The sequence below is a fragment of the Nansenia antarctica genome (assembly GCF_963989245.1).
Source record: "Nansenia antarctica genome assembly, chromosome: 10".
NCBI lineage: Eukaryota > Metazoa > Chordata > Actinopteri > Argentiniformes > Microstomatidae > Nansenia > Nansenia antarctica.
The window spans coordinates 25,740,809-25,755,808 of record NC_137680.1 but is presented as its reverse complement, the minus strand read 5'-3'; the positions used below and the strand labels follow the sequence as shown (position 1 = coordinate 25,755,808).

General features: G+C 47.8%; 1 protein-coding gene across 1 annotated transcript in view; it reads left to right on the top strand.

The window, feature by feature from the left end:
* Nucleotides 1-2,840, top strand: part of stx12l (syntaxin 12, like) — a gene marked incomplete at both ends in the record, with an annotated part of 8,765 nt that extends 5,925 nt beyond the window's left edge. Inside the window, 4 exons of the mRNA XM_080541294.1 lie at nt 1-91; nt 602-674; nt 1,282-1,364; nt 2,748-2,840. The exon at nt 1-91 is cut by the window's left edge and continues 15 nt beyond it. Coding sequence (XP_080397420.1) covers nt 1-91; nt 602-674; nt 1,282-1,364; nt 2,748-2,840 — 340 coding nt within the window. The remainder of the gene's footprint in view (nt 92-601; nt 675-1,281; nt 1,365-2,747) is intronic.
* Nucleotides 2,841-15,000: the final 12,160 nt, after the last annotated feature.

Sequence of the window (15,000 nt, the reverse complement as noted above, 5' to 3'; positions counted from 1 at the left end):
CCTGGGCCAGACGCAGGTGGAGGAGCCGGCCGTCACAGAGGAGGACCTGGAGGACATCAGGGAGAGAGAGACCAACATCAGACAGCTGGAGGTACACACACACACACACACATACACACACATACACACACACACACACACACACTCACACACTCACACACACACACACTCACACACACCTGGAGGAGATCAGGGAGAAAGAGACCAACATCAGACAGCTGGAGGTACACACACACACACACACACACACACACACACACAGACACACACACACACACACACACATACTCACACTTACACACACACACACACACACACACACACACACACACACACACACACTCACACACACACACACACACACACACACACACACTCACACACACCTGGAGGAGATCAGGGAGAGAGAGACAAACATCAGACAGCTGAAATCTTTCTCTATCATAAGACTGTCTGACCCAGAGCTGTCTATGAAGTCTGTCTATAAGACCCACTGCTGTCTATGAAGTCTGTCTTATATATGATAGGTCTGTCTATGAAGCTGTCTTATATATGATAAGTCTGTCTGACTCAGAGCTGTTGTGTCTCCCTCCCTCCCCAGTCTGACATCATGGATGTGAACCAGATCTTCAAAGACTTGGCTGTGATGATCCACGACCAGGGAGAGATGATCGGTGAGTAGGGGAGGAGAAGGGGGAGGAGGTGAGGGCACTATGGGGCCATCCCCCGAACCTGCTCGAACACTGTCCGCGAGCTGCGCTGAAAAATGTGCAAAAGAAGAAAGGACTCACCAAAGTCCTTGACCATTATATTCCCTCTCTCCTCCCTCTCTCCATCTCTCAATCTCCTCCCTCTCTCAATCTCTCCATCTCTGCTCTCACCAAAGACCTTGATCTATATCTTCCCCTCTCTCCTCCCTCTCTCCATTTCTCTCCGCAAAGACCCTGACCAGTAGGCTTAGCTACCTCCCCTCTCTCCTCCTTCTCTCCATCTTTCAATCTCTCCATCTCTGCTCTCACCGAAGACTACCTCCCTTCTCTGGCTTGATAAGATGCTACTTCAGAACATGACTGAGTGTTCTAGAACATGACTGAGTGGTCTAGAACATGACCAAGTGTTCTAGAACATCACTGAGTGGTCTAATCTGACTGAGTGTTCTAGAACATGACCGAGTGTTCTAGAACATGACTGAGTGATCTAAATCAGATACTGTAATCAAGCCCTGCCCCCCCCCCCCCCTGTGATCCCACCAATCAGCCGTGTGTGTTCTTTGATTGACAGACAGCATCGAGGCCAATGTGGAGAGTGCTGAGGTACACGTAGACAGAGGGGCGGGACAACTGCAGAGAGCCGCCTACTATCAGGTAACCGTCACAGCACAACTATACACTCACCGGACACTTTATTAGGTACACCTTGCTTGCTAGTACCGGGTTGGACCCTCTCTTTTGCCTTCAGAACTGCCTTAATTCCTCGTGGCATAGATTCAACAAGGTGCTGGAAACATTCCTCAGAGATTTTGGTCCATTTTGACATTATAATATCACGCAGTTGCTGAAGATTTATGCTAAGAAGATATCCCCCACACCATTACACCACCACCACCATTTTCGCCCAAAGAACTGCCGCTCACTGGATATTTTCTCTTTTTCTGACCATTCTCTGATGGTCGTGCGGGAAAATCCCAGTACCAACACCCATGCCACGTTCAAAGTCACTTAAATCCCCTTTCTTTCCCATTCTGATGCTTGGGTTGAAGTTCAGCAGATCGTCTTGACCATGTCTACTTGCCTAAATGCATTGAGTTGCTGCCACATGATTGGCTGATTAGATATTTGTGTTAACTTGCAGTACAATCACCCAACACTTTATTAGGAACACCTGTACAGTCCAAGCTGGTGTAGTGGTGTGGGGAATATTTTCTTGGCACACTTTGGGCTTGTTAATAGCAATCTATCATCGCTTTAATGCCACAGAATATTTGAGTATTGTTGCTGACCATGTGCATCCCTTCATGGCCACAATGTACCCATCTTCTAATGGCTACTTCCAGCATAATAATGCACCATGTCACAAAGCAAAAGTCGTCTCAAACCGGTTTCATGAACGTGACAATGAGTTCAGTGTTCTTCAGTGGCCTTCCCAGTCACCTGATCTGTGTCACCAGATCTGTGTCCAATAGATATAATCCCTTTGGGATGTGGTAGAACAGGAGATTCACAGCTTGAAGTGCACCTGAAAAAAAGTTGTGTGATGCAATCATGTTATCATGGACCAGAATCTCAAAGGAATGTTCCCATCTTGTGGAATTAATGCCATGAAGAATTGAGGCTGGGGAGGCCCTACCCAGTATTAGTATAGTGTTCCTAATAAAGGGAGGCCCTACCCAGTATTAGTATAGTGTTCCTAATAAAGGGAGGCCCTACCCAGTATTAGTATAGTGTTCCTAATAAAGGGAGGCCCTACCCAGTATTAGTATAGTGTTCCTAATAAAGGGAGGCCCTAACCAGTATTAGTAAAGTGTTCGGTGAGTCTCTCTATATATACATATTTATGAATATATATAAATGTGTTATATTGAGCAACACACGACATTCAAGCTAAAACTGAAGGTGTTCTTAGTCTAACATAAAGGTGTTTGTTAGTCTCAGGTGTGTTGTGGGTAATGGTGTTGTTACAGTAAATCTGAGGTAAAGGTGTTTGTTATGTCTAACAGTGACTCTGTGTGTGTGTGTCTCCCCTTGTAGAGAAAGTCTCGGAAGAGGATGTGCATCCTGGCGATCGTGCTGTCTCTGGTCCTCACCATACTGGCCATCATCATCTGGCAGGCCATCAAGTGAGAGGAAGAGACCGGGGGAAGGATTTGAGAGGCGCACCGACAACTTGACAATGGCTTCCAAGTGGAGTGGAGAGGATGGTTGGCTGTGTGTGTGCGTGTGCGTGTGTATGCAGGTGTGAGTGAGTGTGTGCATGCAGGTGTGTGTGAGTGTGTGTGTGTGTGTGTATGCAGGTGTGAGTGAGTGTGTGCATGCTGGTGTGTGTGTGTGTGTGTGTGTGTGTGTGTGTGTGTGTGCACGCAACCCTCTAATTACCATTCTAATTCCAAATCGACCTCTTTCCTCTACATTCACCATCCACTCCCATTGGCTCTTCTTCTGCAGATCTGGATCGGATTGGATAGGTGTAAACAAGATGGCGGCGCTTTCTCTAAGCATGTCAAAGCTCGAGGCAGGGCTGCCGCCATCTTGCTTATACCTTTCCCCAATCCTTTCAGATCTAAACACGTGTCTAGGGGTTAAGGGCTAGACATTGATTTGGGATTCAGTGATCGTGTGTGTATGCCAATGAATGAGTGAATGTAAGTAAGTAGTCTTGAGAACCGATAGTTCTCGAGCCTAACGGCCCTTAGGGCAGGAGCCTATCTCCTGTTTCCGAATGAGAGAATGTATGTAAAGTAAAACTGCTTAGTGTGTTCGATAAGGCGACAGCAATCCCCTTGATATGAATTGTGTTGTTGTGGTTTAACTTTGTCGACCAGCGGTGGTTATTAGGTCAGTGGGGGGAAGGTTGTTCAGCTAACGAAGGTCGTTAAGGTCGTTGAGCTAATGAAGGTCGTTCAGCTAACGAAGGTCGTTAAGGTACTTCAGCTAAGTCGTTAAGGTACTTCAACTAACGAAGGTCGTTAAGGTACTTCAGCTAACAAAGATTGTTTAGCTAATGAAGGTTGTTCAGCTAACAAAGGTCGTTAAGGTACTTCAGCTAACGAAGGTCGTTATAAGGTACTTCAGCTAACGAAGATTGTTAAGGTCGTTGAGCTAACGAAGGTTGTTATGGTCGTTTAGCTAACGAAGGTCGTTAAGGTCATTCATCTAACAAAGGTCGTTAAGGTACTTCAGCTAATGAAGGTCGTTCAGCTAACGAAGGTCGTTAAGGTACTTCATCTAACAAAGGTCATTAAGGTTGTTCAGCTAACGAAGGTCGTTAAGGTACTTCAGCTAACAAAGGTACTTCAGCTAACGAAGGTCTTTCAGCTCCAGATACTGTCTGTCTGTCTGTCTGTCTGTCTGTCTGTGTTGGTGTTCACTGACAAGTCAGAGTTATCTACTCTGAAGAAGTCAGGTAGGACTTCACCTGTCAGTCCTGGGCTGTTCTCCATAGACAAAGACAGTTTTCATTACAAGGGGATATGTTGTATGTATGTATGTGTGTGTGTGTGTGTGTGTGTGTGTGTGTGTGTGTGTGTGTGTGTGTGTGTGTGTGTGTGTGTGTGTGTGTGTGTGTGTGTGAGTGTGTGTGTGTGTGTGTGTGTGTGTGTGTGTGTGTGTGCGTGCATGGGTGTGTGTGTGTGACCAGAGAGAGAGACAGATAGAGAGAGAGATGGAGATGGAGTGAGACAGAGAGAGAAAGAGAGACAGAGAAAGACACACACACACAGAGACAGAGAGAGAGAGAGAGCGAGAGAGAGAGAGACAGTCAGACATATAAATATAGGGTTAGGGTTAGATTGTATGCATTCTCTTCCCCACCAGTACACTGTATTATATTCTCACTGCTGGAAACAAACAGAAATCCTGCACTTCCTTTCGCTGTCAGACAACTATATCACCCCCCCACCCCACCCCCCCTTGTCATCAGAACATTATGTTTATGCAATTGTTGCACACTTTTTTCTATGTATATAAAAGCCATGGTTACAGTTTGATATAGTTTGTGTATTTGCCTATCCTCTACCCGTGGCTCTGTCTGTCTCTGTCTGTATTCCTGTGGTATAATCACTCTGACATGGCTGTTAGTTAAAGCCTGGTACACACATAAAGATAATCCTTCCAACCAAGGACAACAAACGCCCGATTATCGGATGGCTCTAAGAGATTATCCTACAAGATTATCCTGTGGTGTGAGGTGTGTTAAGAGTCCATTTCTCCCGACAATCTGCTCGGAAAATGGTCGGGGCCCGACGATCGTAAATATTAAACGTGTTTAATATTTACGGTCAAAAGTCCTCTTGTGTGTGGGCGAAACTGACAACTCGCGAGTCCGATTGTGACGTGGAATGGAATGTAAGCCAATCAAGAAGCGAGATGACTGACGCGTCTTGTTATTTTTGTTCTTCAGCACTTCATTTGCCCTGTCGCACATGGCAAGATTTCTGGCTTGAGGGACGAGACTCCAGACTGTCGTAGGACAGATCTTTATGTACGTGGTCGTATATCGGAGCGTACCACACACAATACGATCTGTTCAATACATGATTTTTCATCTTCATGTGTGTGGTCTCTCTCAGATAAAAAATCTGTTAACACTAGAACAGCCATGAGTTCTAGCCATGTGAGTACAGAAAAGTGTTATATCTTTGCACTCAATCAAATTTCAGGACCCTCCTTTCATGACTTTTACTATGTGCGTTCTACCACCCAGTATCCTTACATTTTCAAAATCACATCAGGATAAGCTAATATAAAGCTATTTTGCCGTTTTTCTGTGTAGGAAGCAGGCTAATTTAGGCTAATTTCTGTGTAGGAAGCAGGCACGGCTGTTCTAGTGTTGAGATGTAGAAAGTCTTTGTGTGTACCAGGCTAAAGATGACTTTGATCATGATGACCATGACTCCCTTCGGCAGTTCACGTCCGCAAAACACATCAGGAGATTTTATCACGCCGGGTTTTAAGTTGATTTTAGTTTTTAGTTCATGACGAAGAGGATGAGGATGATGATTATTGTTACTATAACTATTACATGCCAAATGTCATGAATAAAATTCAACTGTGGGAAACAATGTAGTATTTCGGGTGTCATTACTCATTGTGTCCACCAGGTGGTGGAATCTAACCATAATAGAGATGGATGTTGACCGGTATCCACTGTACAATATGAGAGGAATGCATGAAATAGCTTCGTAGTGTAAACTTAACCTCTTAAGCTTTATGCCCTAATTTACTGGGTCTAAAAACCTTAGAGACATTAGAAATATGATAATAATAATAATAACCTTTTTAAAGGCAATATTAAAAAGATGGGTTTTTAGTCTTGACTTGAACATGTACTGTATTCCTAATGTGAACTGGCCAAATCTCTTCTTTTGTATATGTGGTACACAGAGAAAACCAGCGTCAGAAGACCTGAGAGCTCTATTGGGCTGATATGCTAGCAGAAGGTCTTTCAAATATTCTGGTGCTGCTGTGCCAGTGAGAGCTTTGTAAACAAGCAGAAGGATCTTTTCAGCTTTTCACCATCATCACAAGATGATGATCCGATGAAAAGGCAGGATGCCATTGGATGGGTGACACCCTGACACACTACACATGACACCCTGACACACTACACATGACACCCTGACACACTACACGCACTCTGACACACTACACATGACACTCTGACACACTACACATGACACTCTGACACACTACACATGACACTCTGACACACTACACATGACACTCTGACACACTACACATGACACCCTGACACACTACACATGACACTCTGACACACTACACATGACACTCTGACACACTACACATGACACTCTGACACACTACACATGACACCCTGACACACTACACATGACACTCTGACACACTACACATGACACTCTGACACACTACACATGACACCCTGACACACTACACATGACACTCTGACACACTACACATGACACACTACACATGACACACTACACATGACACTCTGACACACTACACATGACACCCTGACACACTACACATGACACACTACACATGACACACTACACATGACACCCTGACACACTACACATGACACTCTGACACACTACACATGACACCCTGACACACTACACATGACACACTACACATGACACTCTGACATACTACACATGACACCCTGACACACTACACATGACACACTGACACACTACACATGACACACTGACACACTACACATGACACCCTGACACAATACACATGACACACTGACACACTACACATGACACCCTACACATGACACTCTGACACACTACACATGACACACTGACACACTACACATGACACTCTGACACACTACACATGACACTCTGACATACTACACATGACACACTGACACATGACACACTACACATGACACTCTGACATACTACACATGACACCCTACACATGACACTCTGACACACTACACATGACACCCTACACATGACACTCTGACACACTACACATGACACCCTGACACACTACACATGACACTCTGACACACTACACATGACACTCTGACATACTACACATGACACTCTGACACACTACACATGACACTCTGACACACTACACATGACACTCTGACACACTACACATGACACACTACACATGACACACTACACATGACACTCTGACACACTACACATGACACCCTGACACACTACACATGACACCCTGACACACTACACATGACACTCTGACACACTACACATGACACTCTGACACACTACACATGACACCATGACACACTACACATGACACTCTGACACACTACACATGACACCCTGACACACTACACATGACACTCTGACACACTACTCATGACACCCTGACACACTACACATGACACCCTGACACACTACACATGACACACTACACATGACACCATGACACACTACACATGACACCATGACACACTACACATGACACCCTGACACACTACACATGACACTCTGACACACTACACATGACACACTACACATGACACTCTGACACACTACACATGACACACTACACATGACACTCTGACACACTACACATGACACTCTGACACACTACACATGACATCCTGACACACTACACATGACACTCTGACACACTACACATGACATCCTGACACACTACACATGACACTCTGACACGCTACACATGACACACTACACACTACACATGACAGGGAGACCAAGTCAACAGTAATCAAGTTACAGATTTTCTCAGTCGCTTCCACACGTTTTCTGAAAGCATGGCTCATTTTCTCAAAACTCTAAAAACACAAAACCCTAAACTCCACAAACCTCTTGCAAAAGCAAACACTGCATTAAAAATAATGTCATGTCTTCTCAAAATGAAACACACCATCAAATGAATAGACACTTCTAAGAACCAATTTACTGACTCCAGGGATGGAGGGAGGAATGGAGGGAGGGAGAGAGGATGGAGAGAGGGAGAGGTGGAGGGAATGAGAGGGAGGGAGGGAGAGGATGGATGGAGGGAGGGAGGGAGGCAGGGAGGGAGGGATGGAGGGAGAAAGGGATAGAGGGATGGAGAGAGGGAGGGAGAGAGAGTAGGGAGGGAGAGGAGGGAGGGAGAAGTGGAGGGAGGAAGGGAGGGATGGAGGGAGAAAGGGATAGAGGGATGGAGAAAGGGAAGGAGAGAGAGTAGGGAGGAAGGGAGGGAGAGGTGGAGGGAGGGAGGGAGGGAGGGGGTGAGAGAGGGAGGGGGGGCTGTCGTTAACTGTCCTGGTACCGTTAACACTGATGTGCTCAATGGAAAACATCATGATCAGCGGAAAACAGTACTATAATAAGATTATCAGCTTTTGCATTTTCAGTGTTACACTACATACGTACAGTAGCCTGTTGTGAACTGTTACGTTTACAAACTAAAATATAAAACAAACAAATACAAGAATAGAAGGTTTTTTATTCTGAAATACTGTACACATCTCAGCAAACACAGTTGATTGTGTAAAATGTTCTTCCTATAGAACAAACAATAGAAAAAAGAAGATTCTGTATAGAAAAACTAAATGAGTCTGCATCCTGCCTTTCGTTTCTGTCTGGCCACAGGACCTCGTCGACGTCACATGCCATGTTCTCCTTGGCCAAGCAGCGGGGAAAGTATCGCCTGGCAAGCCGTTGTAAAGAGCTTTGGAATAAGGCGCTATATTAGTCAGTGCATTTCCATTTACCAATAAGAAAATGTAAAAAGTTTAAAAAACTAAAAAGAATTCGCCTTCAAGCAAATTTTCTGCAATTTTGTAGACTTGCGCTAAATTGACGACAATGCGCTTGAAGGCGAATTCTTTTTTTTACTTTTTACATTTTCTTATTGGTAAATGGTAAATGGACTGACTTATATAGCGCCTTATTCCAAAGCTCTTTACAACGGCCTCTCATTCACCCATTCACACACACATTCACACACCAGTGGCGAGGTAGGCAAGCTACCTCACTGGGAGCAATTTGGTGGTTCAGTGCCCTTGCCCAAGGACACCTCGACACGTGGCCAGCCGGGGGTTCGAACCGCCGATCTGCCGACCTTGGAGATCATTAGACGCCCCGTCTACCTCCTGCGCCACAGCCTCCCCTATTAACTGTTCATAAAACATTCGGGGGCTATTAGCCCCGGACCCCCCCCCCCCCCCCCCCGGGCCGAGCGACGACACCGCCTGCGTGTGTGTGAGACGCCTCCATCCATCCTGCAGGACGTGCCTTGACTCTGGGAGCGTTTGCTCCTGTCTGGGCTAACCGCCTTATGACCTCGCTGCAGTGAACTGTTGAATATCTTGAGTTTGCAAAATCAATTTCGTCGAGCGGAACCGAGAGCAGATTATGGAGATTCTGAGAGTTTTTCCGAGAGTTTCCACGGCAGCGGCGGTGACGGGTAGTTTAGGACGGCGAGAGTGTGAACGATGGACGATTGTCCTCCAAGGTGTCGGTTGTCGTGGTGACAGTGGACGAGGTTGTTTTCTTATGCATGTGGAAGGTTCTTTGAGTGGTTCCTTGAGTGGCCTCCTCCGCTCTCTCCCCCGCTCTATCCCTCCCTCCCCTCCCCCCCTCCTCCCCCTCCTCCTCCTCCTCTGCTCGCCGTTGATGACTGCTGTGACTCAGTCTCCTTGTGTTAGACACACACAAACACACACACACACACACACACACACACACACAATGATTACCTGAGAGGAATCCCACAGAGTCATACACTGAAGTCAATCTGCCCCCCCCCCTCTAAGCCCTCAGCCTCACCCCAGGGCTAAGTGCCTTGCTCAAGGGCCCACCAGTGGGGGGGTTGTTCCCAGGCGAGATTTGAACTCATGACCTTGACCTGACCTCACCAGGCCAACTCACTATCCAGACCAGGCAACACTACCCTTAACACACACACACACACACACACACACACACACACGCACACAGACACACACACACACACACACACACACACACACACACACACACACACACACACACACACCTCGCCTCGCCTGCCCCTTGAAAATGCTTTCATATTCTAAAGGAAGGTGTGTGTGTGTCTCTGTGTGTGTGTGTGGGTGTGTGGGTGTGTGTGTGGGTGTGTGTGTGTGTGTGGGTTGGATAAGGAGTGTTTCAACTTCGAGTGGCAGCAAAACCAGAACCAAAGACGCCTTCATCAACACGTCACCTCTGAGGATGTTGATGCCAGGGTTTTATGCAAATGATAAAAAATGGTAAACAGACTTATACAGCCCCTTATTCTAAAGCGCTTTGCAACGGCCTCTCGTTCACCCATTCACACACACATTCACACACCCATTCACACACACATGCACACACCCATTCACACACACACATTCACCCATTCACACACACATTAATACACACACACAGCAATTTCTGTTTGGTGTGTTAGACTGGGCCCTGTCCTGCCTGTAGACAGTGTGTTAGTGGTGTGTTAGTGGTGTGTTGGTGGTGTGTTAGTAGTGTGTTAGTGATGTGTTAGTGGTGTGTTAGTAGTGTGTTAGTGGTGTGTTAGTGGTGTGTTGGTGGTGTGTTGGTGGTGTGTTAGACTGGGCCCTGGTGGTCTCTGGGTGCTGTAGTCTCGTCACGATGTTGTGGGCTGGTGAGTTTAATGAAGTTGACGTCTGTCTTTACGGCCAGACTCCCATAAACCACTCTGTTAATAAGAAACCAAACGTTGTTATTCACGGGACAGCTTGGAGCGATATGGCTGTGTGTGTGTGTGTGTGCGTGCGTATGTGTGCGTGTGCGTGTGTGTGTGTGTGTCTTGTGTCAATGTGAGTCTTGACACGAGACACAGAAAAGAGACGTGTTTGACATTATTCACCTTTTCTCTTCTCTCTCTCCTCTCTCTCTCTCCTCTCTCTCCTCTCTCTCTCTCCTCTCTCTCTCTTCTCTTTCTCTTGCCTTTAAAGAAGAAGAACAGTCTTTGTCCGTCAGCTAAATGGAGAGAAGGTCAGATAAGGATTGTCTGTCGTGGAGAGAACGGAGGCGTGTTATACGCGTGTGTGTGTGTGTGTGTGTATGTGTGTTATACGCTTTCCATATTTCTTTTGTGAGAATTGGACCTTTTTATTCCTGCTTTCTGTCTCTCATTTCCCCTGTCTTCAGACACACACACACACACACACACACACACACACACACACAGACACACACACACGCGCAACAAGGACACTGTTAAGGAGTCGTAAGAGCTTGTCTTCACCACAGGAAATGAAAACAGTAAATCTGTATTACTCTGAGTAATAACAAATGGAGGTTTCTAGTCTCTGGTAGCCTCATTTCTCTGTCCTGTCTGAGCGCGTTGTAGGAAGGTTGTTAACAGACGACCTACTGATGTTGTAGGAAGGTTGTTAACAGACGACCTACTGACGTTGTAGGAACGCTAGTCCTCCTTCCCAGTGCACCCCCCCCCCCCCTCTCCGCCAGCCACCATCACCATCACACCTGTCCCTGGTGTTAACACCCCCCCCCCCCTCCCCCCCCACCTCCTCCCTGTAGCTCCAGGTTCCTCCAGGTGCCTCCAGGCTGTTCCCCTGACCAGGTGGCAGCCTGTCACACTGCATCTGTACAGCTGGGGAGAGACGCCTCTAAGGCTGGCCTGTGTTGGGCTGCCTCTAATGCTAATGTGTGTTGCCCTCACCTGTGAAAACCCCCCCGGAAAAAACGTGACTAGAGAATTACAGACATGCATGTGGACCTTTTCACCGGACCGTGTCACATTTTGTCGCCTGGTATTTGTAACTCTGCAACACAGATGAATCTAATCAGGTCTGGTCTGATCATCTCATCGGTATGCCAGGAGTGGGCCACCCTCCCTGCTGAGGCACCCGGGGTCAAACGCAGGGAGGAGCGTGGATGACCTTTGACCCTGCCTGCAGGTGGAAGAGGAGATGGTTCTGTTCTTCATGCGATGCCCCAGGCAGGGGTCCGGTGGGGGGTGGAGGCAGGGGGGAGGCAGGGGGGAGGTAGGGGGGGAGGCAGAGGGGAGGTAGGGGGGGAGGCAGAGGGGAGGTAGGGGGTGGAGGCATGTGGTGATAGGCTAGGAGCTAATGGGCACAATTAGTACTGACCAATGGGAGACTAGCACTAGTCTGCCCCTGTATCTATCCGTGTGTGTGTGTGTGTCTGTGTGTGTGTGTGTGTGTGTGTGTGTGTGTGTGGGTGTGTGTGTGTGACAGAGAAAGAGCACAAGAGGTATAGTGTGTCAGACAATATGTATGAGGGTATAGAATTTGTGTGTGTGTGTGTGTGTGTGTGTGTGTGTGTTCTTCTCTATCCAGAGACCCTAAAAATAACAATGACCAAGTGGAGACTCCTCTGAAACAGATTAATCACTGCTTTGTCTTTGGGGATGTGTGTGTGTGTGTGTGTGTGTGTGCGTGCACACGTGTGGGTATGAATAAGTATTACCTGTCTGCCCCCCTCACTACAGGCTCTCACACACACACACACACACACACACACACCTACAGACTCATGCTAATTGACAACTTTGTCATTCCTTCCTCCTTTCATTTTCTTTCTTTACCCACCCCCCTCTCTCTCTCTCCCTCTCTCTCTCTATCTCTATCTCTCCCTCTCTCCCTCTCCTCATATATATGCCATTTAGCTGACGCCGACTTACATTGCAACAAGTGTATACATTTCAATATGTTATATTGTAAGAGTCTCTAGGCACAGAGGGATGTCGACACAGAGGAACAGTTGCAGAAAAGGTTTTTATTCACTACAGCACGGCTCAGCAACGTCACTGACGTTCTGAGCCCGTTGTTCAAACTAATAAAGAATAGATGATAAGTCCCGCGTGCGGCCGTCACTGCCGTCACGCCCGCTGCATCCCCGTTCGGGATCTCATTCCCGCTGCCTCTCCCTTTCGGGACCCGCTCCCGCTGCTCTCCCTTTCGGGACCCGTTCCCGCTGCTCTCCCTTTCGGGCCCCGCTCCCGTTGCTCACCCCCTCTCGGGACTCGTTCGCTCCCGGCAGAGCCCTCGCTCTCGCCCCGCTGCTCTCCCTTTCGGGACCCGCTTCGTCTGCCCGGCTCCCCGCACCTCACCCCCTTTCGACAGGTTAAATAGACCAGTGGGACAACGAGTCTGATCACTGACACCTGTCCGTAATCAGCCCATTATTCCCCCTCCAACGGCAGTCTGGCTCCCTCTGCAGGCCAGAACGCGCCATGCTCCCCACATATATATATTATATGGTCCCAGCAGGAATCGAACCCACAACCTATGCATTGTTAGCGCCGTGCTCTACCAAGTCATCCACAGAAGACCACCTCTCTCCCTCTCTGTCTCTCCCTCTCTGTCTCTCTCTCTCCCTCTTTCTCTACCTCTCTCTCCCTCTCTCTCTCTCCCTCGGTCTCTCTCTCTCTCCCTCTATGTCTCTCTCTCTGTCTCTCTGTCTCTCCCTCTCTGTCTCTCTCTCTCTCTGTCTCTCCCTCTCTGTCTCTCCTTCTCTGTCTCTACTTCTGTCTCTCCCTCTCTGTCTCTCCTTCTGTCTCTCCCTCTCTGTCTCTCCCTCTGTCTCTCCCTCTCTGTCTCTCCCTCTGTCTCTCCCTCTCTGTCTCTCCCTCTCTGTCTCTCCCTCTGTCTCTCCCTCTCTCTCTCCCTCTGTCTCTCCCTCTCTGTCTCTCCCTCTCTCTCACTCTCCCTCTCTCTCTCTCCCTCTGTCTCTCCCTCTTCCCCCCTCCTCTCTCCCCCCCTCCTCTCTCCCCCCTTTCTCCCTCTCCCCTCCTCTCTCCCCCCCTCCTCTCTCCCCCCTCTCACATACAAATACACTAAGGTAGAAAGATGTCCCCTCTGTCACGCCCAGCTCTGCCAAGTTTATCAAAAGCAATGCCCCATTTAGACACCCCCCCCCACACCCACACACACACACACACACACACACACACACACACACACACACACACACACACACACACACACACACATGAACTCTGCTGGGTGTCCAGGGTCTATTTATAGATGTGTTGGGTGTCTGATAGTCTTTACTGGTGGTGGCTGCAACAAGCTTATGTCACATTCAGCCTGTGTTTACAACAAAACACACACACACACACACACACACACAGACACACACACACACACACACACACACACACACACACACACACACAGACAGACACACACACACACACACACAGACAGACACACACACAGACACACACACACAGACACACACACACACACAGACAGACACACGCACACACACACACACTCACAGACACAGACACACACAGATACAAACACAGACACAGACACACACAGACACAGACACACACAGACACACACACACACACACACACACACACACACAGACACACACACACACAGACAGACACGCACACACACACACACACACACACAGACACAGACACGCACAGACACACACAGACACTTACACACACAGACACAGACACGCACAGATACAGACACAGACACAGACACACACAGATACAGACACAGACACAGACACTCACAGACACACACAGACACACACACACAGACAGACAGACAGACACGCACACGCACACACACACACACAGACACAGACACAGACACAGACAGACACACACACAGACACACACGCACGCACGCACACACTCAGACAGACAGACAGAGACAGACAGACAGACACACAAACACACACACACACACAGACACACACGCACGCACGCACACAGACAGACAGACAGACACACACACACACACACACACACACAGTGCTTTGAGTTGCATTCATGTACGAAAGGCGCTATAAATAAA